A 22,813-nucleotide genomic window follows, 5' to 3' on the forward strand; every position below is an offset into this window, starting at 1 on the left:
TCACGCGACCCTCCCCCTCCATCTCCTCCCGCCAGAAAAAAAACTGAACTAGAAACCTAATCTCTCCGTTAGAAAACTAGGGCAGCGTACGCGTTGCATAGCAACCAGGTCTTCTGACCCTCCCATTGAGACCAGAGTCGGAACTGGCGCCTCGCTCAAACATGGCGGCTGACGGTGCCTCTTTCAATACGTGCCACTCTCCACAGTCCTGACAATGATTCAATCTCCCCCGTCAGGCTCCTGAAGGGGTTCGTTATGCGCTTCATCTCGCTCGCGGTGGGTGCGGACGAGGATGGAGGTAGAACCAACGAGCCCTGCGTGCCCCGCACAAACATGGCCGCGGGCGCGTCCAGCAGCGCAGCTGAGACGTCCGGCGCCGGTGCACGCGCAGCGCAGGCGCACTTCCGCTCCTCCCGCAGAAGCTGCGGCGGCAGCGGCGGTGGCGGCGGTGGCGGCTGCTACGCGGGGCATGGTCCCCGGGTCGGAGGGCCCGGCCCGCGCCGGGGGCCTCGTGGCTGACGTGGTGTTTGTGATCGAGGGCACAGCCAACCTGGGGCCTTACTTCGAAGGGCTGCGCAAGCACTACCTGCTTCCGGCCATCGAGTGAGTGCCGTTTCCGCGCCTCCAACCCCGCCCTCCGACTTTAGTTCTCCACAGCCTCTTGGCTTGACCCCGACCTTTTACCTCCGACCCTCACAGGTACTTTAATGGTGGTCCTCCTGCTGAGACGGACTTCGGGGGAGACGTGAGTCTTGGGACTCCTGAGTCTGAGGGAGGAGGGCGCCGGGGACCGGACGCCTGAGTCTGAGGAAGGAGGGGGCCGGGGACCGGACTCCTGAGTCTGAGGGAGGAGGGCGCCGCGGCCCCGACTCCTGTGTCTGCGGGAGGTGGGAGGTGGGGTCCCAGATGAAAAGTTTCTCTGTCCTCTCCCAGTATGGGGGGACCCAGTACAGCCTCGTGGTGTTCAACACGGTGGACTGCGCTCCTGAGTCCTACGTACAGTGTCACGCTCCCACCAGCAGCGCCTATGAGTTTGTCACCTGGCTCGATGGCATTAAGTGAGCTTTTTCTTGTGCTTGGGGTGGGGGGGGGGGGACCCTGTGAGGGCCCATGAACCGATGGTGGCTTGCCTTGAGCTTCGGGAACCATCCCTTCACACAGGGTGGCTGAACGGTCGGGGAGGGAGTTTTGTCCCTAAGTCACTTCCGTGGTGGGTTCTGTGTGCTCAGCAGTTTTGCCATCCGGTTTGGAAGTAGAGCAACCTTCCCAGTTTAGGAGGCCTGCGGAGGGCCAGCCCCCACCTGTACCGTGTGATTCCCCGCGTGGTTTCTGCTGTGTCTCATCTGTACTCCCCGTCTTCCTTTTTCAGAGGGCTACCTTGAAGCCTGAGTGCAAGGCCGGTGGGACTAGGCCAGGATATAGACCCCTCTGTGCTTTGGATGGGATTTTGAATGTTCGCATTACAGGCTTTTTTGGGTGCAGACAGCCTGGGGTCACATCACGGATAAACCACAACAGAACTCCGAGATCCAGGAGTCCCTGCTCCCTTTGTGCCTAACGTAGCTTATCTCCTATTTCTTTTATCTTAATGTTTGTTTATTTATCTTGAGAGAGAGAGAACGAGGAGGGGAGGGGCAGAGAGAGAGGGAGAGAGAATCTCAAGCAGGCTCCCCACTACCAGCACAGAGCCCGGTGTCGGGCTCGAACTAACTCACAAACCGTGAGATCATGACCTGAGCCGAAATCGAGTCAGAAGCCTAACCAACTGAGCCACCCAGAGGGCCCTCTCCTATTTCTCTAAAGGGAAGACGTTAATGGTACTTGTGTTATTTGCTTATTGTATTCCTTATTCTCTGTTGCGTGACAGAGTATTCCAAAACAGCGGCTTGAAACAATAAATGTTGACTATTTGATGCCATTTCTATAAGTAAGGAATTCAGGAGTGGCTTAGCAGGATAGTTCTGGCTCAGGGTCTCATGAGGTTGCAGTCATCTGCAGGACTGGAGGAGCCATTTCAAGGTGGCTCACTTGTGTGGCTGCGGCATGCGCTTCCAAAGTGGCAGCTGGCTTATCTCAGACTGAGCAAACACGACAGATCAAAGAGGAAACTATGAGGGTTTTTATGATCAAGTTTTGGAAGTCACACAGCATTACTTTTTGTCACGTTCTGTCCAGTTTAGAAGTCAGTCCCGTTCAGTGAGGGGGAGTGTGAAGGGAGGCGAATGCCAAGGGTATGAATACCAGGAGTGGGGGCCACTGAGGGACCTGGCTACCATGACTTTGTAGGCATTCTCTGGGAATCACATTGACTTGATGACTACTTAAGACAGCACGTGGCACTTAAGTGCTTTGTTAGTTAGTGGTTGCTATTGTTTCCTGTGTCAGTTTCTTGGTTTGTGAATGGATAACAGTGATCCGTATCTTGGTGCTCCTGGGAGGATCCCAGGAGCTAATCTTTTTATTTTCTTATTTATTTTTTATATTTGAGAGCGAGAGGGAGAGCGGGGTAGGGGCAGAGAGAGAGGGAGACACAGAATCTGAAGCGGGTTCCAGGCTCTGAGCTGTCAGCACGGAGCCCAACGCAGGGCTCGAACTCAGGAATGGTGAGATCGTGACCTGAGCTGAAGTTGGACACTTAACCGACCGACCGAGTCCCCTAGGGCGCTCCCTGGAGCTAATCTTCATACCGTGCCTTTGTGCTGCCTGGCCCCAGCTCTGATCTGTAGTTAGAGTTCATTAAAGCGCACAGGCTCGTGGCTGCTGTTCTCTTCACATGTCCGTGCAGCAACTGTTTGCAGGGTGCCTGCTTTGTTCCAGGCCGTGTGTGCTGGACTGGGTGCTGCACGTTCACTGGGAAGTTGACACCCAAGTTTGACCCCTCATGGTCATTGGAGTTAGTGGTCCGGACAGAGCAGCATTTCTCAAGCTCAGTACTGTTGACGCGTTAGGTCAAATCATTCATTGTCCTGCGCCCCGCAGGCTGTTCAGTAGCCTCCCTGGCTTCTAGCCACCAGATTCCAGTAGCCACTTCCCAAGCGGTGACCAAAAAATGTCTCCAGGCATTATCAAATGTCCCCTTGGGTCAGAGTCGGGGGGCAAAATCCACTCCAGCTGAGCACTGCTGAGATAGAATGTGGTGAGGCTTGAATAATGTGACATGGGGGTCCTTGAGGCCCAAGTTCATGTCTGATGTCACTCAAGTCCCTAGCACCAAGCGCGGGGTCTGGCGCAAAGGAGGTCTAAGGAAAACCGTGCGGAAAGAGTGAATGCGTGAGTGAACGTGCAGAACACGCGTAATGGTCCTTAATGATTCTTCCCGGTGAGCCGTGAGCTGCGGGACTCAACTCAGATGTCCCTTCCCTGATTCTGGCAAGCCGCCAGTTGCTCCCTCCCCTGTCCCGGCCCCACGCCTTTGGACTATGCGTGTCTAGGTCCCTGGTGTTCCCCTGCTTTTTGTTTCCAGCTGGGGCCTGGCACCCAGAAGGCCCCAGGAGACCATGACTGAGTAAATGAATGAGTGGAAGCCATGGAGAAGGTCATCCCCAAGAAACCAAGCCTTCTGGTGGGTGTTTAAGTGTCAGGAAAAGCAGTTAAACCCCCTTATTTAAAACTTTCCATGGTTGAGCGGGGAGGGGCACCTGGCTCAGTCGGAAGAGCATGCGACTCTTGATCTTGGTGTCGTGAGTTCAGGCCCCACGATGTGTGTGGAGACTACTTAAATAAAGACTGAAACGTTGAAAAAACCAAATAAATAAATAGATAAATCTTTCCAAAGCATCTGGAAGAGAAGAGGGAACTAGTTTCTGAGCACATTCAGCACATATCCGTGCCTCCCCCTTAATCATCTTAGAATACACTGTACTTTTAACCAAGTGAAAAAGCTTTGTATGCTGTGTGCTCACTGTGGAGTCCTCCCAGTCAGCTGATAAACATTTTAAGCCATTATCTACCGTTCGCAGCCGTCATTGTTTTACCAAGTCCTTGTAACCATCTCTCTCTGGTTTCTGTGACGTTTCCGGGAGGTCTGGCACAGAGATCACAAAGAGAGTCAGCGGGTTTTGTTCCCACTCGGAGAGGAAATCTTATCTTCTCCCAGAATGTCCGCAACTTAAGTTACAAAGCAGGCGATGTGACTTTTGAAACGTCCTTGCTTTGAGAGGATTTATTTCTGCTGTTCCATTTCCTTTCTTTCAAGAGAGGTGGGTTTCCCCCCTCCTCCTCTGCAGCAAGTGACCCAGAATCCAAAGCAAATAGAGGTATAAAGAAAAGAGCCCTGAGCGTTTTCTCCCTAGCATCGTGACAGTCTGTTCGTGCATGCCCGCGTTCGTTCATTCATGCAATGGATGTTTGTGGAGCAAACTGTCCTAGGCCGTGAGGAGTTGGGGACATGAGACAGGCCAGGTCCTGGCCCTCCAGGAGGGGGTGTTCACGTGGGGTGAGCAGCTGGGTGGGGCAAGCCTGGCTGCTGTTCTCATTCATTCATTTCGGCCAGTACCTCCAAGGACTTACTACCCCGTGAAAGCGGGCGGTGCAGACTCAGGGTGTCACATCAGCAAGGGGCCTGGGAAGCAGTACAAGTCAGCCCACCCGTGACACCAGGGCACTTGTATTTCATCTGATTTCACGGTTCGCATCGTTGAGGGGCTTGTTTGGAATGAAGGCTCATCGTAAACCTTATGGTATTCAAAACCTGCCTTGCAAGTGGCCAGATTTTATTTCTGCTCCCTCCTCCCCCTCCATTTTCCAGCATTTCTTGATTCCTGGGCAAAACATTCGTTACATTATCTCTCTGAGCTGGTGACAGCTTACACTCAGGAAGGCAAAAAGCAGGTTTTAGAATCTTGAAGTGATTGGCCAATCACGCTTTCCCTCATAAATTACTTTTTAAGTCAAGGCAAAGTTCACATAACAGAGGTGATTACTCAAAGAAACTTTTTAAATGGATTATTTATTTTTGAGAGTACGCAAGCGGGGTAGGGTCAGCGAGAAGGGGACAGAGGCTCCTAAGCGGGCTCCATGCTGACAGCGGGGAGCCTGATGTGGGGCTCGAACCCACAAACTGTGAGATCGTGACCGGAACCGAAGGCAGATGCTTAACCGACTGAGACACCCAGGCGCCCCTGGGTGGCTATCTTAAAGTGAACAATTCAGTGGCATTTCGTAAGTTCACACAGTGCAGCCACCACCTCTGTCTGGTCCCCAAGTATTTCTGTGCCCCTAAAAGGAGCCCTGCACGCGGGGCAGCAGTTGCTCGTATCTCCACCCCCACTGCCTTCTGGCCAGGCCCAGCCCAGGGAACTTTTGGCTCAAAAAGGCCCGTGAAAATAGTGGTTTGATTTATTCAGGAACAGACAGCGGTGGCAGGTTGGATGTAAGGCTGGTTCATTCATTGGGATCTGCTCCAACTCTGTGGTCTCAAAAGTTCCTTTGCAGAACAGAGTGTCAGTGGTAAGGAAGAGGAGGGCTGGGAGCTGGGCGGGGGGGGGGGGTGGGGGGGTGGGGTGGGGTGGGGTAAGGGGCAGTGCAGTGAAGGAAGGCTTCAGGCTCCGAGCACACACGGCGTGGAGGGAGCAGAGGGCAGAAGCCTGAAACTGGAAAGAGAGTCATGTAAGACCCCGGCTAAGGAGCAGGGGGCTCGAGCTGCCGTGGCTGTCAGCCTGGCTGCTGGTGAACCACTCACTGGTCCAGGAGGCGTTTTCTGAGGCCCTGTGTGTCTTCAGACACCTTGGGCACGTGCTGAGATGGTTCAGGCCACCTGGTCCACGTCACTGAAGGCCGTCCTGGCTCTGGGTGTGCCACGGAGGGAAGCTTTGTCGGTCGCAGTATCCAGTGACGTGGGATATGATTGCGGGGTGGGGCGGCGCTAAAGTCAGGTGGCAGGTGAGTCAGTCTTCCTGGAGGAGGGGATTCTGGGCTGGAGGCGGAGGGGTCACAGGATAGATAAGCAGGGATTTTCCTCCCGGGCCAGAAGAGGGCTGGCATGTGGTCATGGGGCGGTGGGTGGCACAGGCAGAGGACTGGTTATGTGGCAGGTTGCGGAGACCAGGGACACGTGAGACATTCTGGAAGACGTACCCACAGAAGGATGGAGCAGGTAGTTGGGCAGAGTCCGGGGCACAGAGGTCCCCGGATGCCCAGATAAGAGCTTGGCTTTATTCTGGCCTTGATGGACATGGTTGGATCGGTAGCTGTTTGTTTTCAATTTTCTTTTTTTTTAAATTTTAAGTAAACTATGCCACACATGGAGCTCGAACTCCAGCCCCAAGATCAAGCATTGCATCCTCTACTCATCGAGCCAGCCAGGCCCCCATGGCCATTCAGGGCCCCCCCACCCCATTTTAAAGAGAGAGGGAGAGAGAGAGCACCTGCGTGCACAGAGGAGGGGCAGAGGGAGAGAGAGAGAATCTTAAGCAGTTTCCACACTCAGTGCAGAGCCCGACACAGGACTCCATCCCAAGACCCTGGGATCATGACCTGAACCGAAACCGAGTTGGACTCTCAGGGTCGCCTGGGTGACTCAGTCGATTTAAGTGTCTGCCTCTTGGTTTTGGCTCAGGTCTTGATCTCACAGTTTGTGAGTTCGAGCCCCGAGTTGGGCTCTGTGCCGACAGTGCAGAGCCTGGTTGGGATTCTCTCTGTCTGCCCTCTCTTCTCTCTCTCTCAAAAATAAACATTAAAAAAAAAAAAAAAAAAAAAGAGTCTGACACTCAACTGAGCCATCCAGGTGTCCCCCCGACAATTCGTTTTTAACTCATGTTTTCCAATGTCTCCCTCACGTCAGACTCGGGGGGCGGGGGTAAGAGAGGACTCAGATGTGTGCATGTGTGGCCCCAGTGCAGGGGCCACACAATTCAAGGGGACAGAGCCCTCAAATCTCCCAGAGAGGGGCCCTACCTGCACAAACGTTCCCTGTGGCAGAGTCAGCCTCACAGCCATGTGACCTGAAGAATCGTGACAACAGCCTCACACAGATAGAGGCCTTCCCTATGCTGTGCCCCACGGGGGATGGGCTCTGGTGACCTGTCTCCATGTCAGATGCAAGAGAAACCCGGGCCTGTGTATTCGTTTCCTGGGGCTGCCATAACGAAGCAGTAAAAACGGGTTGGCTTAGAGCCACAGAAAGGTAGTGACCCACAGTTCAGGAGCAAGAAGTCTGCGATCAGGGTTTGGAGCAGGGCCGTGCTCCCTCTGGAGCCTGTAGGGGAAGGAAGATCCTTCCTGGCCTCTTCCAGGGTCTGGTGTCCCCAGGCGGTCCTTGGCTTGTGATTGTGTGACTCCAGTCTCCACGTGGCATTCTCCCCATATGTCTGCGTTGTCTTTCCTCTGAGCATGTCTGTCTCCGTGTCTACATTTCCCTGTTTTGACCATAAGGACGTGGGTCATACTGGATTAGGGCCCACCCTTGGACCTCAGCGTAGTCTATAACTTCTGTAGACACCCTGTTTCCAAATAAGGGCGCATTCTGAGCTACTGGGGTTAGGATTTCTATATCTCTTGTGGAGGGGGACAGACACAGGTCAGCCTTCGATGCTGGGAGGACAGCGGAGGCCCCTGTATTGGGCTGGCGGGGGGCATGGGCTGGGGCCAGGGCTGGCTTTAAAGAGGGAACAGATGGCCCAGAGGGGAGGTGTGCGGGGATGGGGACACAGTACGGGATCATAGGCCTGGTGTCCGGGGCCTTTCCCCGTTCTGTCCTCTGACAGGGCCTCTTGCGAGAGGGCCTCCCTCACAGGAGATGACGGGCGGCCCCTGTCCTCACTCTCTGGGCCCGGCACTGTGTCAGCACCGGGGATAGAGCAGGGAGTGCAAGTGTCCCTGCGTGGTGGAGCGTGGAGAGGAGGGCGACACGCAGGTGCAGGCTCTCCAGGTGTGGCCTGGGGGCTGGGAGGTGGCAGCCCTGGGGGCCGCCAGGCACCCCCACGCCCTGGGGCTGACAGCCTGGCCTCCTGCAGGTTCATGGGCGGGGGAGGCGAGACCTGCAGCCTCATCGCGGAAGGCCTCAGCACCGCCCTGCAGCTATTCGATGACTTCAAGAAGATGCGGGAGCAGATGTGAGTGTGCCCGGCATGTGGGGTCCACGTGGGGCCCAGGTGTCCCTTTCTACCTGGCTGGGAACTCTGGCTCGTGACTCCGCCCACTGCCTCACCCTGGGAGGAGCTGGTGGGCCCTGAGTGCTGAGCGCTGGGGGTGGCAGGCGGGAGGTGGGAGGCGTCCCCTGGCCCATGGCCGGTCTCAGTGTCCTCACTGGGAAGAGCAGCCTGCCGCGGGTCCGTCTCCTGCTTCGCCTGCCAGCCGGGCAACCTAGAGGGAGTCAGAAACCTCTCTGGGCCTCCGTGTTTTCAGCCGTAAAGTGGGGCTTTTACTCCCGACTTGCGGCTCTGCCGGTGCCGGGTCTGTCCCTTCTCAGGGCCCCCGTTCTTCCCGGCTCCACATCTTTCCTTATCCCTGGCAGTGGCCAGACACACCGCGTCTGCCTCCTCATCTGTAACTCGCCCCCTTACCTGCTGCCCGCCGTCGAGAGCACCACGTACTCTGGGTACACGACGGAGAGTCTCGTGCAGAAGATCGGGGAGGTGAGGACTCTTGAGTCTGACGGAGGGGCACAGGCTGGAGTCCCAGAGCTGAGGGAGGAGAGCGCTGGGGCCCGGACTCCTGCGTCAGAGTGGCCAGCTCTTCTGACCCCTTTTGGAAGAGCTATAACCCAGAATGCCCTGGGGCAGCACCTCCAGGTCTCGTGGTCACTGGTCTCAGAGCCCGATGGGAATTTGGGTTTAGGGCCCAGCAGGTGCAGTTACCTGGGGGTTGGCCCCCGGGCCCCCACCCTGACCACTCATCCCTTCTCCTGCAGCAAGGGATCCACTTCTCCATCGTGTCTCCCCGGAAGCTGCCTGCCCTGAGGCTTCTGTTCGAGAAGGCGGCTCCCCCGGCCATGCTGGAGCCACTGCAGCCACCGACAGATGTGAGCCAGGACCCCCGGCACATGGTGCTGGTGCGGGGGCTGGTGCTGCCGGGTGAGGCCCGGGTGCCGGTGGGACGGTGGGGGGCAGCCCCCCACCACGCTCCCTCTGACTTAGATTTCTCTCCCTTCTCTCGAACCCCTTCTCACGGGGCTTGGTCGTCCATCCTTCACTCTCAGTTGGGGGTGGCTCAGCCCCAGGCCCCCTCCAGCCAAAGCAGCCTGTGCCCCTGCCTCCAGCTCCACCCTCAGGCGCCTCACTCTCAGCAGCCCCCCAGCAGCCTCTGCCCCCGGTCCCCCAGCAGTACCAGGTATGGATGTTGCCAGGAAGGGGACATGCTCCTGGGGCCTAGCGGGAGCCCTGGCCTCTCAGGAGAGACCTAGCAGGATGTTGGGGCTTGTGGGGTGATGGGAGTCTCCACGGGGACACCAGGGTGGGTGGGACTCTCGGGCCAGAGAGTCACGTCCCCATGGTGTGATGGCAGCCGTGAGCTCCTGCTGCGTTGTAGCCGGCGTAACTGTGCCTTGTGGGGGCACAGTGGCATGACCCCATGGGGCACCAAGACTGGGGTGCGTGGCCCTCATCACCTTCTCCCCACCCAGGTCCCTGGGAACCTGAGCGCAGCTCAGGTGGCTGCCCAGAATGCGGTGGAAGCCGCCAAGAACCAGAAGGCTGGGCTGGGCCCACGCTGTGAGTCCTGGGGCCGGGCTGTGGGGTGGGCTGGGGTCAGCCAGGCCTCTCTGCACAACGGTCCCCACCTCTTCTCTTGGTCTCTCCCACAGTCTCACCCATTAACCCTCTCCAGCAAGCTGCTCCAGGAGTGGGTCCCCCCTTCAGCCAGGCACCGGCCCCACCACTACCCCCGGGGCCCCCTGGCGCCCCCAAGCCACCCCCTGCTTCCCAGGCCAGCCTGGTCTCCACCGTGGCTCCCGGCCCGGGCCTGGCCCCGCCCGCACAACCTGGGGCACCGTCCATGGTAGGTGCTCGCACGCCTGCCCCACCGCCCTGCCCCTTCCAGCCGCTAACAGAGCAGAGGCCGAGCAGCTCGCCTTCCCGAGGAGGGTGTGAGGGCACATGGGTCTCGTTCTGAGTCTTCGGGTTCACGGGGCTTGTGCCACCGATGACCGAGACTGGAAGGTGTGGGGACGGAATCGTGGGTGGGGCTTTGGCTCCTGGAGGGGGAGAGCGGCTGAGGACTCTAAGGGATACCGGAGTCAGGGCATCATGGGCATTCAGTCCTCAAATCCTACAGAGGTTTATGGTCCTAGGGACCATCGAGTCCTTGAGAAAGGAACCTGCATTCCGTTCTTCCCGCCGGTCTGTCTGTGCCTCCGGTTGTGCCTCCCGAGAGACCCTCTGACCCTACTCTGTTGTCCTCCCTCCCCCTTCTGGCAGGCGGGCACAGTGGCCCCAGGCGGGGTGAGCGGCCCTTCCCCAGCCCAGCTGGGGGCCCCGGCCCTCGGTGGGCAGCAGTCAGTCTCCAACAAACTCCTGGCCTGGAGCGGGGTCCTTGAGTGGCAGGAGGTGAGTAGCACGAGGAGCCAAGTGGCTTTCGTGGCCCGTTCGGACATGGGACTGGGCCGGGGTCCCTATGGGGCCATAGGACTTGTCCAGAGGAGAGAAGCCTGGGACTTTTCACTCAGGGTTTGGGACTAGGGAGGTAGTGAGAACTGTGTCACAGGTGAAGAACCAAGAAGTCTTAGGTTCAGGGTCGGGACGGATTCAGGAGATCATGGCATCCAGAGCTTGTGGGATTGGTGGTCTGGAGGAGGGGCCCAGGGCTCGTGGGACTTACACCAGGGGAGCCCATGTGCTCTGGGGCTCCCAGCCTAGGGCAGGAGACATTGAGGGGACTGGGGTTCGGGGTCCCTTTCGCCGTGACACGTGCCACTTTTCTGCTCAGAAGCCCAAACCCGCCTCGGTAGATGCCAACACCAAGCTGACGCGGTCGCTGCCGTGCCAGGTCTACGTGAATCATGGCGAGAACTTGTAGGTGCCTGTTGGGGTGGGGGCTGGGTGGCCCGGGGCGTGCGCCACCCTCCTGACACCTCTCCTGTGCGGCCCCAGGAAGACCGAGCAGTGGCCCCAGAAGCTCATCATGCAGCTCATCCCGCAGCAGCTGCTGGTGAGTGGCTCTCGAGAACGCCGCCAGCCCCTGCCCTCGTCCCTTCCCCGCCCCCCGCCGTTCCCTTCCCCACTCAGCGTGCCGGCTGGCCCGTGTGTCCCCCAGACCACCCTGGGCCCTTTGTTCCGGAACTCAAGGATGGTGCAGTTCCATTTCACCAACAAGGACCTGGAGTCCCTGAAGGGCCTCTACCGGATCATGGGCAACGGCTTCGTGAGTCCGCGTCTGGGCGCGACCCGGGCACCTGGAGGGCTTCTAGAACCTGGTGGGGCGAGGGGCCACCTCCTCCTGCTTCTCCTTGTGGGGAGGTGACTGCTTCATCGTCCTCCACCAGGCCGGCTGCGTGCACTTCCCCCACACGGCGCCCTGCGAGGTGCGCGTGCTCATGCTCCTGTACTCGTCCAAGAAGAAGATCTTCATGGGCCTCATCCCCTACGACCAGAGCGGCTTCGTCAACGGCATCCGGCAGGTCATTACCAACCACAAGCAGGTCCAGCAGCAGAAGCTGGAACAGCAGCGCGGGGTGAGTGACCCTGGCTCCCGGCACACCACCCCCCCAACGGCTGCCTGCCCCCCCTGACATCCCCGCATCCCCATGCCCAGATCCCTGGCATCCCTCCTGGGCTCTACGGCCAGTGCCCACTGTTCTCCAAGACACGGCCGCCTGAGTTCAGTTCCATCCCCACGGTTTCATGTGATCTTCGTACCATTTTCTGTGTCTGCGTCAAATCTCTGAGGCCGCCCCCTCTTGGGGACTGGGGAGAGTAAGGTTTAGTTCCCAGACCACCCACTCCCAAAGAACGTTCCTAGCTCCTCACAGGTTCCCCTTCAGGGCTCACAATGCTCCTCCCCACCCCAGATGCGGAACCCCCCACTCCCACCCCCAGTCACTGACCTGCTCCCTGTCCCACACAGATGGGGGCACAGCAGGCACCCCCCGGGCTGGGCCCCATTCTGGAGGACCAGGCGAGACCCTCACAGAATCTGGTGAGGAGAGGGCTGATGGGGTCAGGGCCAGGGAGGGGAGACCCCAAAGGACACTGTCATCTTGACCTGACCTCGGAGGCCAAGGAGTGTGGGGACTCTGCCTCGTCCCTCACCCCCATCTCTTCCCACCAGCTCCAGCTCCGCCCACCACAGCCCCAGCCTCAGGGCACCGTGGGGGCCTCTGCGGCCTCGGGACAGCCCCAGCCCCAGGGTGCTGCCCAGGCCCCCCCGGGCGCCCCCCAAGGCCCTCCTGGAGCAGCCCCCGGCCCCCCCCCTCCTGGACCCATCCTTCGGCCTCAGAACCCTGGGGCCAACCCCCAACTGCGGAGTCTTCTCCTCAACCCACCACCGGTGAGATTTAGGGGTGGGGGGCAGATGGGAGCCACAGGGCCTGGGCCCTGGGCCCTGATGTTTCTGGTCCTTTTGTTTGGGAGGAAGGAGGTTGGCTATGATCAGAGGGTATGAACAGGCCCCAGGCAGGCCGGCTCTTCTGTGTGTCTTACATGGGCTTCTTTTAAGATTCCTTTGAAGAAAGACCACCCCTGACCCTCAACCACTGGATGAGCTGTTCTCTGGGCAACTTCTGTGCTAGAGGCTGCTTGGTGGGGCGGGGGGCTCTCTGCTGGGGTCTTCTGAGCCACTTTCTTTGATCTCCCAGCCCCAGACTGGCGTGCCCCCACCCCAAGCCTCCCTCCACCATCTCCAGCCACCAGGGGCTCCTGCACTGCTGCCCCCACCACACCAGGGCCTGGGGCAACCCCAGCTGGGGCCTCCCCTCCTGCACCCACCACCCGCCCAGTCCTGGCCCGCACAGCTTCCCCCAAGAGCTCCATTGCCAGGTAAGGAGGTCCCTGGGGAGGGCAGGGGTCTGGACCAGGTATCCCAGCAGCCCCTGGCTAGAGCCTCAAGACCAAGGGCTCCTGGGAAGTGAAGTCCTGGATTCAAGAATGGAAGCTGGCTCCCCTTGGTTCTTGGGAGGCTCTGAGGGCTTCTGGAGAATACAGCCCAGGGGATCGAGACCTAGTGGGACAAGAGCTCTTTCCGTGATTCCTTTTCTGCGTGTCCTGGGGCTGAAGGGAAGCATAGTCTTAGGGCCAGGGAAGTATTTGGGGGGATGGTCTTGTAAAGGCTCATGGGAATCAGTACATTTGTGCCCTGACGGGGCCAGAAGGTGCCTCTGATGGGTCCCCCTGGGGCTTCCTAGAAAAGTCATTACCTTGGGCTCCTAGAGGAAGAGGGAGGAAGCAGGCCCAGGGCCCTTCAGGGCCCCAGGGACTACTGGGAGATGCAGTCCCTTCCCCACTGCCCCCCAGGTCAGATGCTGCTGAGCGGGGGTCCCCGGGGCCCGGTTCCTCAGCCGGGCCTGCAGCCCAGCGTCATGGAGGACGACATCCTCATGGATCTCATCTGAACCCCCGACACCCAATAAAGTTCCTTTTAACACACGCCCCGGCTCCCGTCACTGACGTCCCCCAGGACTGGGCAGGAGGACACCTGGGGGGAGACCTCTCTGTCCTTGTTCTCGCTTCAGCAGATGTCCCTGAGGTTCCGGGCTGGTGACGCCAGGGCCTCAGCAGTGAGTCAGGCAGTCTGGTGCAGCCTGGCTTGGGGGGGACACGGAGGCAGGCAGGCACAGCTCACAGGACTGCGTGCCCTCGTGGAGGTAGGGCGGGGACTGTGTGGGCCCGGAAGAGGCCTCTGAGCTGGCCGGGCTCAGCAGTCTTGGGAGAGAAGCAGGAGTCCACGAGGCTGGGGAGGAAGGAGGCCAATGGTGATCGAGGTGTGGGGACAGTGGGAAAGCAGGAGAAAGCTTGGGATGTTCAGAGACACGAGTCCGGCCTGAGGAAGGAAGGGCCTAGAGAGGTGGGCAGGTGCCGGGTTGGGAGGAGGCCCAGGCTCCACATGGGGTGACTCGAGGTTTGTCCTGGGGACTCAGCCACAGGAGGCCACATGCAGGGAGCAGGCCGGGGTCAGCCCACTGTGAGAAAGGGCCTCTGGGTTGTGGAGTGTGACAGGGCAATCAATACCAGGCCAGAAACGCAGGGAGGAGGCTAGGGTAGTGGCCTCAGGGGGAGAGAGGCCAGTGGAGGGGCTGGGACCGAGTCAGAGGGCCAGCAGGGTGAGTCTGGGGACTGGCACGCCATGTGAAGGAAGTAGGGGTGAAGGGGTGGTGGAGTGGGCTTCTGGCCCGGGGGTGCCGTTAGATGGGGGAACCTCCCTGAGTGAGGGAAGCGGGAGGAACCAGTAGTGAGTGCTGACGGGTCCAGGGAATGTCCAAGGCACAGGTGACGTGTTGGGAGTTCAGGATGTGTTTTTAGGGGACGGTGTATGTTTGATTGTTGAAGCCACAGGAGCGGACAGGGTCACATATGAGGAGAGGGCCAGCCCCGGGTCCCAGTTAGAGCCTGACCTCTCAGGGCTTTAGACGGGGTGGACGGTGCCTGTCCCGGAGAGGGAAAGCGTGGCAGGGTACAGGTTTGGAATGTGGCGAGGCAAGAGCCCTAAAGAGCGTCCTCAGGCACCCAGGGGCAGCTGGGTACAGACACGATCTGGAGTACGAGGGTGGCCCGGCATGGAGGCAGAGAGTTCACGGCCTGTTGTCAGACTCTAGACTAGCATTGCTCAGAACGTGGTCCGTGCCTGGACCACCAGCATCCGTGTGGTTTGGGACGCTGGTGAACATCGATTCCTGGGCCCTGTCCTAGGAAAGAGGTTGCGATCTGGTGGCCCATGGGCCACTCTGCAGATGAGTTTTGTTTGGCCTTCCCTGTGTTAGCATACGTAGCATTTTTTTCCTAACGAGTTAGTTGTAAAAATCAGGATAATTCACACACACACACACACACACACACACACACACACATTCAAACACACACACTCACACACACAATCTACAGCCTTGGCTCCTCTCGACAAGTCAGAAGTTCTGGCACCTCGGGCCCGCCCTCCTGCCTAGCAACAACGGGCTGGAGCTGCCCCCATCAATGGGGCGTGTGCTCTCTGGTTCGCCACAGTCCCCACCACTCCTGTTTGGCTCCCACCGCGAGGCAGAGGGTCATTCGTTGCCTTTGGGCTTGCGCTGTGGTTGTTCCCGGGGTAGTGATCAGAGGAGAGTGAAACCTTTCTTGTACCCATGTCTCTATCAAAAGTGGCAAAACGAAAGAGAGACCGAGAGGGCCACGTGTTTCGAGAAAAATGGGAGCGAGCCTATTTCTTTGTGGAAGTGAAGAGTATGCCTATGTGCTTAATATGCAAAAAAATCGTATCTGTGTTGAAAGAATACAACCTGAGACGTCATTATGAATCCAAGCACAGTAAGAGCTTCGACCAGTACACGGAACAGACGCGAGACGCGATACTCAATGAACTGAAAAAGGGCCTCAAACGTCAGTAGGGTTTGCTTCAGAAAGAAAGCAGGTCATAGACGTGGCGTGGCCGCGAGACGCAGTTCCAGAGTAGCGAGAAAAGAACTTCCCCGGGCATTATAAACCCCACAGACGGCGAGTTTATAAAGGAGCGGGATGACGCATCCCGGACAGAAACACATGCCAGTCGAGACTGTCGCTTTAGCCAAACGGACATTTGTGTCGCACCGTGAGTCGAAGATAAACCAGAGGATTTCCAAGTCCAGTCGCTTGAAAGAGTCCGATCATTTGTGGCCTTTTCTGTCGTCGCTCACGAACTATTACTGCCAGCCGGTTAGCTTTATTTATTTGTGGTGTTGAGGATTTCGACGGACCGAAGAAGCCTGTGACACGGTGCCGAGGCAGGCCCGGCACTGGGAGCTGAGCTATTTTTTAGGTACCGAGAGAAATGACGAGCCTCACATAGACTGGCGAGAATTCCTAAGCGCGGCGGCAGACAGGTGCGGTAACCTAATGACCTGTGTCCCGGGGAGGGGGTGGGCATTGTCAGGACTCCTCAGTCACAGGGGCAACATCTGGCCAGGACGCAAGCCGGCTCGTTGCCTCAATTGCCAGGAATCGAGTCGCGTTCACAAGGTACCCGGAACACACCGTGGACGTCCTCGACACGACACCTGACCTTTAACCGTGGGCAGGTTGAATGTGAACTTGATTGATGTATTTTCCAGAAGCACTGTGACCTGGTCGTCACGTGATGGTGTGGAAGGAACCTGAACAGTTGAAATCTGTCCCCTCGGTTCCTTTCCGATGAAGCGAAGGCCACACCCCCTGAGAAGGTCGGTCAAAGACTTCCGGTGGAGGTCACAACCCCTCTGAACACTGTTTCTCTGCAAAGATGTTCACAAACAGCTACTTGAATGTATGATCGTGTTTGCCCCGTCCCGGCAAAGATGGGGAAGCCGTCGGCAAGGAGTATTTTTCCTTTGCCACGGTTGGGTTTCCAGAAGCGAAAGACACGGCCTGGACCGCATTCACCCAGACTGTGGGCTTCAAGACCAAATTCCCCTAAAGGCTCTCTGCATCCAGACTTTGTGAAAAGGAACTAACACTGCGCGGTTGGCCTTTGCGGGTTGCTGTCGATCGTGTGAATGCAGACCCGAGCAGTTACTGAACCACAGTGCAATAGGGTGCTGGTTTCCTAGATGTGATTCTGGTGAAGATCACAGCCGTACAACTCTCCCCAGTAGTTGTTTTGAGTCTCTGTGTCTGGAAGTACCCACGCCTGCGAACGGCTGTTTTCCGTTACAAAACTGAATCAAACGAAATACCGTTTCCCAGTTCAGGATTCAGGGTTGAATTCTAAACTGCCCGTCCCGTCCCACCGTGACATCCAAAGGCCTGACGTTGACCTCTCGGTGCGGAAGGGATGATGTCGGCCTTTGGCTTCAAATCAAAGGAGCAACAGAAGTAACGAAAGAGAAAATTTTAATAATTAAATATTTCTATTTTTCAATCTGTATTTTTTCAATTTTGAATTTGAAATATGAACGCCAGTATCACACATGTTTGTATTGTGTTCCGTGCATTCGCCATCGTTCAGTAAAGATACAATTTGATGATATTTCTGGCCGTCGACTTTTGTCATGCCTGGCTAGTTCACTCATTTATGTGGCCCGCCTGGCCCCCGTAGGCATTTGAGTTGACCGTCCTGCCCTGGCTCTGCTGAGTGAAATCTGGGGGAGGGAGGGAGGCTGGGAATCGGCCACCTTTGAACGAGCTCCCTGGGTGACTGTCCTGCAGACGAAAGGTGGAGTGGGAGACGCCGGTGGTAGTTGAAGGGCAAGCGGGTGACGTTTCCCAGGCAGCGTGTGTAGCAGGGGCTTTTGAAAACTCAGATGGCTTCAGGGACCAGGCAGGTGATGGAAATGCGTGAAGCGGACGGGTGGAAGACAATAGGGAGTGACGGGGACCGTGGCGAACTTGTCGAGTGCTTGCCCCACCTAACGGCACTCAAATTGCAACCAAAAACACTGTGAGGACCAAACAAAATCCGCTTGTGGGTCTGACGAGGCCACCGGGCCGCCATTTTGCGACCTCTGGAAGAAGGAGAAGACACGGGGACAAGGACAGCCCTGGGACAGAGCCACACGTCAGGTTGGGCAGGGAGCCAGGAGGCAGGAGGACGAGGCGAGTGTCGTGGAAGCAGAATGTTTCCAGGAGGGCGCGATCGCCACGTTGGCCGCAGGGAGACCAGGAGGGAGCAGCCGGCGCTGTTTCCACCTGGCCGAATAGCCTTGCAGGTTGGGGTCCGGGAGAAACTGATCGAAGAGAAACGTTTCCAGTCGCTCGTTTGTCCGTGTCTGGCCAGCGAGGGCCTCTCGACCTCAACACCCGGGGACGCGAGCAAAAGGGACCGTCCTGACGTATTCACGGGTGCGTGTTCCCCAGGTGAGGCAGAGGAAAGCCCAGGGTTGCTAGAATGTCCCGGGAGAGAACGTTTAGACACCTAGGGCTCACCTGCTCACCTCACGGTCCGTACAGGGAAAGACGGTTGGCTAAGTGCTTAAGCGCCCTAGAACTAGCCATCACCAGTAATGAGTCTTTGGGGAAAGGTTTTCTCTGAGTGCAGGGTAGTATCGAGGCTACTTTGTAGAAGGAAATGGTGGAAAACCTTAGAGTAACAGGGTCTAAACGCCAGCTCCTGCATCGATGAGCTCTGTGGCTTTGGGTAGGTCCCCACGCCTCTCTGAGCCTCAGTTTTCCCTTTGTCAAATAGCGGCTTCCTCACAGGATCGAGCATGAGACAGGCTCAGCACAGTCCTCCCCACAGGAAAGCTGCTCTTAGCTTCTGTTGTCCTCACTGGCCAAATGCGCTTTGTTTTGCTTTTTAGGTTTATTTATTTCTGAGAGAAAGCGTGTGCACACGCGTATGTGCAAGCGGGGGAGGGGCAGAGAGAGAGGAGACAGAGAATCCCAAGCAGACTCCATGTGGTCAGCTCAGGGCCCGATACGGGGCTTGATCTCACGAACCGTGAGATCGTGACCCGATCCGAAATCAAGAGTGGGATGCCTAACCGACAGAGCCACCCAGGCGCCCACAAGTGCACTCTTAAGGCAAGCGTAGCGGGCCAACCTGTTTCTAACGGTGCATGCCAACTTGTCAGAATCACCAGAGCATCCGTGACCGTTGGAACTGGATGAGTGACTAGTTGGAAGCACTTCATTTTTGATCAGTTTGCTTTTGGACCATGCATCTAGAGCTGGAAGTGGGAAATTCCCGAGAATTCGCCCGATGGTAGAACATAACTTTAGAAAAAAAAGGAGGGCAAAAAACGCTTAAACACCAACACATGAATAGTTGTGAACCTGTCTTGGGTGAGAGAAAATGCCCAGCTGACAGGAAGGAAGACCATGAGAAAAAGGAGACCTTCTAGAAAGGATCTATTTGTCTCAAGGTACACCAAACTCACTAATACATATTTTTCCACCATCTTGGGTTTTTTTTTAATTAACCTTAAAAATATATTGATGCCACACACAATTACAGTTTCATAAAGCTACAAAGGCACTGAAGCGTGTCGCATAAAAAGTTCCCTTTCATACCTCTTCTCCCCTCTCACCCCGAACACACACACTGAGCAAACCACTTTCTTCCCTAGAGGCAGACGTACCAGTTCGGTGTTGGGTTTCCATGCACTGGGTTGTAGAGACGTTTATAGTTTCTTAAATGTTTTACATTCGTGGGGTCAGTTTGTCTTGGGTTTGTTTGTTTGTTTGTTTTGTTTTGTTTTTCCAATCAAGTAGTGGCCTTCTGTCCACATCATTCATGACACTTGGCTCTGTTAAATGGCCAAGTCCGCACGCCATCTGGTCTGTGCACACTGTTGATGTGTGACAACCCCCACCACCCAGTGACTTAAATAGCAAGGATTTGCCTCACAGTTGCCCTGGGTCAGGAATCCAGACACAGCAGAGCTCCTGCCTCCGGTTCAAGGTCTGCCCAGGTTGCGGTCAAGCTGTGGGCCAGGGCTGCGGTCTCATCCGTAGGCTCCACTGGGGAAGGGCCCACTTCCCGGCTCGTTCTGTGCTTGTGGGCGGGTTTCAGTGCCTCACAGGTGAAGGCCTCTTCATAGCGCAGCTCACGGCATGGCTGGCGGCCTCTCTGGAAGTGAGCGAGCACCCAAGATGGAAGGGAAGCCAGCGTCTTTTTGTAACCCAATCGTGGGAGCGATATCCCCATCACTCTTGCCGTGTTTTGTGCGTCACGACCACTCAGTAGGCCCAGCCCACACTGAAGCATAATAATGAGAATGTGATACCGCGAGGTGTGGGGGGTATGGGGGCCAGGTTTGAAGCTGTTTGCCACACTGTGCATGGCAGTTGGCTAGCTGTGCAGTTTCACTTCAAAACGCTGCGGAGAATGAGTGTGCACATACTTTCGTGTCTACTTTTGCTCCCTTGTGCCGGCATTCCTGTGGGAAACGCTCCTAACAGCAAAAGTTCAAAATCGAGTAGTGTGCTGGTTTTCGTTTCTACTTCTGACTTTGTAAAAATTGAATTTATTTTTTGTGTTTATAAAACCTCCATATGGTTCACACTTTAAGAGGTTCCAGAGTTAACCCTATGCATGGTCTCTCCCAGCTCCCCCTGGAGATCAATTACCAATTTTCTAAGAATTTATTTATTTATTTATTTATTTATTTATTTATTTATTTATTTATATTGATTGATTGAGTGTAGGCTCCATGCGCAGCATAGGGCTTGAACTCATGACCTTGAGATTAGGAGTCACACCAGGTGCCCCTCAATTGCCATGTTTCTTATGTATCCTTTAAAGATCTATACAGGCAGGTGGAAGCAAACAGAAACATTCATTTTCTGGCTCTGCTGTCCAGTGGCAAGCCCGCTTATATTTCTAAAACAGCTTTACTGGGGTGTAATTGATAAACAAAACCTGGCACATATTTAATGTATACACTTTGATGAGTTTGGACATATGTGTACACCCATAAAGTCATTCCTGCAATCAAGATAGACCTCTGTCTGTCACCTCCAAAAGTTTCCTTGTGTCCCTTCGTGTGTGTGTGTGTGTGTGTCTATGTGGTAAGGACACTTAACATGAGTTCTGCCCTTTTCCTAAACTTCAGCGCCCAGTAGAGGATTGCTAACTGTCAGCAATATGTCCTACGGCAGATGTCTAGAACTTAGATTTAGCCTATTTTATGCTGTAGATTCCTTTATTCATCTGACAAGGCATCTTGTGGTTTATACCAGGGCAAAAAGCCCTCTGTTCTTTTTCATGGCTCCAGAGTATTCCCTTGTGTGAACGTCACCGTTTTTTATTATTTATTTACTTGTTTATTTATTTTTAAGTCTTTATTTATTTTGAGAGCGTGCAAGCGGGGGAAGGGCAGGGAGAGGGGAGGAATCTGAGGCAGGATCCGCGCTGTCATTGCAGAGCCCAGTGAGGGGCTCGAACTCACGGACTGTGAGGTCATCATGACCTGATCCCAAGTCCAGAGTCAGGTGCTTAACCTACTGAGCCACCCAGGCGCCCCTGAATGCCACCGTGTTTTACACCCCCCATTGTTAGTCATAGAGGATGCTTCTGGACTTTTGGGGTGCCCGCTTTAAACCGAGACAGAACTGCCAAATCGCCCCCTCCAAAAATACCTGCTTTCTCAGTAATTGGCCGCTATAGATCTCACCGCATCAGAAGAGGCTGGGCGGGACACAGTCCTCTCCGTATGAGGAAGAGCTCTCGGAGCGCTTGGAACCGGTGGTGGCCAGAGGCAGGTGTGAGAAGTGCTGTGGTAACAGGGGTGGGAAGGCCCCATCCTGAGTTGATAGCCATGGTGTGTCTTGAGCAGGAGGGACAGGAAAGTGAGGCGTTCACGCCTGATGCCCCTCATTTTTTCCATCAAGTGAGTCAAGGGCTTCTGCTGAGGTTAATCAAGAACCCCTCCTCAAGACCACCCCCCTTGGCCTGTCCTCAGCCATGACCTCAGGCTCTTGCCTCCTAATCCTTGGTTTCCCTACCTATAGAGTGAGGACAAGATTGCCAACCTCATGGTGTGAGTTTAAAAAGGAAGTACTAAGTATAGTGTTCGGGAAATACTATCTATCATTGTTGCTTTCCCAAGAATGGTATTCTTTTTAAGTTTATTATTTTGAGACAGAGACGGCAGGAGTGGGGGAGGGACAGAGAGGGGGAGAGAAAGAGCAAGCAAGAATCCTAAGCAAGCTCCACACTGTCCGCACAGAGCTTGATGCGGGGCTTGAACTCATGAACTGTGAGATCATGACCTGAGCTGAAACCAAGAGTCAGATGCTTAGCCAACGGAGCCACCAAGGCACCCCTAGAATGGTGTGTGTGTGTGTGTGTGTGTGTGTGTGTGTGTGTGTGTAATGGTATGTATACGTATATATACACTATATATATATGTGTGTGTGTGTGTGTGTATGTATATATATATATATATATATATATATATTTTTTTTTTTTTTTTTTTTTTTAATTAAGTGATCCAGGCTGGCATCAGCTCTTGACATCCAATCTGACCCATTCTGCTGTACAGGCTACTCCTGAGCACCTAGAGGAACCTTCTAGACGTTCTGGTTGACACTGGAGGTCATAAATTTACAGTTCATGTGTTTGAAAAATATTGATTGGTTGCCTGCTAGAGGCCAGGGCTGTGGCCGTGAAAAGATGGCTGTGGTTCTGCCCTTCCATGGTTGGCAGGAAGTGACCAGGTTGCTTGCTTTGAAGGTTCTCTCGTATCTGTCAGGGGAAGCTCTGATAAGCTGACCTTGAAGGACCCTCGTGAGAAATAACCCCCCGCCACCACCCAGAGTCTAATGTGGATCAAGCTGTTCCCCCTGGTGGCTGTCCACCAAGAGTGACTCAGGGGTCCCGTTGCTTTCATTCAATAGCCAACCCCTCCATTTTGAGGTCCTTGGTCTCCAACAGTGGGGGTAGAGCATGGGCATGGAGAGGACTGGGTGCACAGGCTTTTACCTGCCTGTGACCAGAGGTGGTGCTTGCGACATCGTGGTGCTCACGTTTATGTTTCCACTGGTGAGGATGAAATCACCCCCATCTACTATGGGGGAAGCTGGGACACGTGGTTTTCTGGTGTGCCCTGGAAGGGAGAATGGGGTGTCAAACACATCACCCCGCTTGTGTAGAGGTGTAGAGGCGGAGGGCGTTCTGGGGGTGCATGAGCATTTGGACGTAGAGAACTCTGCCGGGCTTTTGGGACATCGCTGTGAATAAGTGACACGTGATGGGATGCTTGTCCTTACAAAGCTCCCAAGCTGATGTGGGCCCACAGATAATTAGAAATCATGATGAGAAAGCTTAAGGAAGCTTATATAGA

General features: G+C 55.8%; 1 protein-coding gene across 5 annotated transcripts; it reads left to right on the forward strand.

Annotated features, from left to right (window-relative positions):
• Positions 1 to 396: 396 nt before the first annotated feature.
• MED25 (mediator complex subunit 25) lies at positions 397 to 17,055 on the forward strand. Of its 5 annotated transcripts, none has more exons than XM_053210516.1 (18): positions 397 to 603; positions 700 to 745; positions 934 to 1,058; positions 7,953 to 8,051; positions 8,453 to 8,573; positions 8,849 to 9,011; positions 9,137 to 9,267; positions 9,560 to 9,647; positions 9,740 to 9,933; positions 10,353 to 10,481; positions 10,861 to 10,946; positions 11,025 to 11,082; positions 11,188 to 11,295; positions 11,417 to 11,605; positions 11,998 to 12,069; positions 12,202 to 12,420; positions 12,728 to 12,908; positions 15,219 to 17,055. In XM_053210516.1, the coding sequence occupies exons 1-18, from the start codon at positions 470 to 472 to the stop codon at positions 15,461 to 15,463; spliced, it is 2,388 nt and encodes a 795-aa protein (XP_053066491.1). In that variant the 5' UTR covers positions 397 to 469; the 3' UTR covers positions 15,464 to 17,055. The 5 variants fall into 5 exon arrangements, with proteins under 5 accessions (XP_053066491.1, XP_053066492.1, XP_026893964.1 ...); XM_027038163.2 differs by lacking the exon at positions 15,219 to 17,055 and adding an exon at positions 13,383 to 13,514 and having other exon boundaries at positions 398 to 603; XM_053210517.1 differs by lacking the exon at positions 11,998 to 12,069.
• The last annotated feature ends 5,758 nt before the right edge of the window (positions 17,056 to 22,813 follow it).

The sequence above is a fragment of the Acinonyx jubatus genome, chromosome E2, assembly GCF_027475565.1.
Source record: "Acinonyx jubatus isolate Ajub_Pintada_27869175 chromosome E2, VMU_Ajub_asm_v1.0, whole genome shotgun sequence".
NCBI classification, from domain to species: Eukaryota; Metazoa; Chordata; class Mammalia; order Carnivora; family Felidae; genus Acinonyx; species Acinonyx jubatus.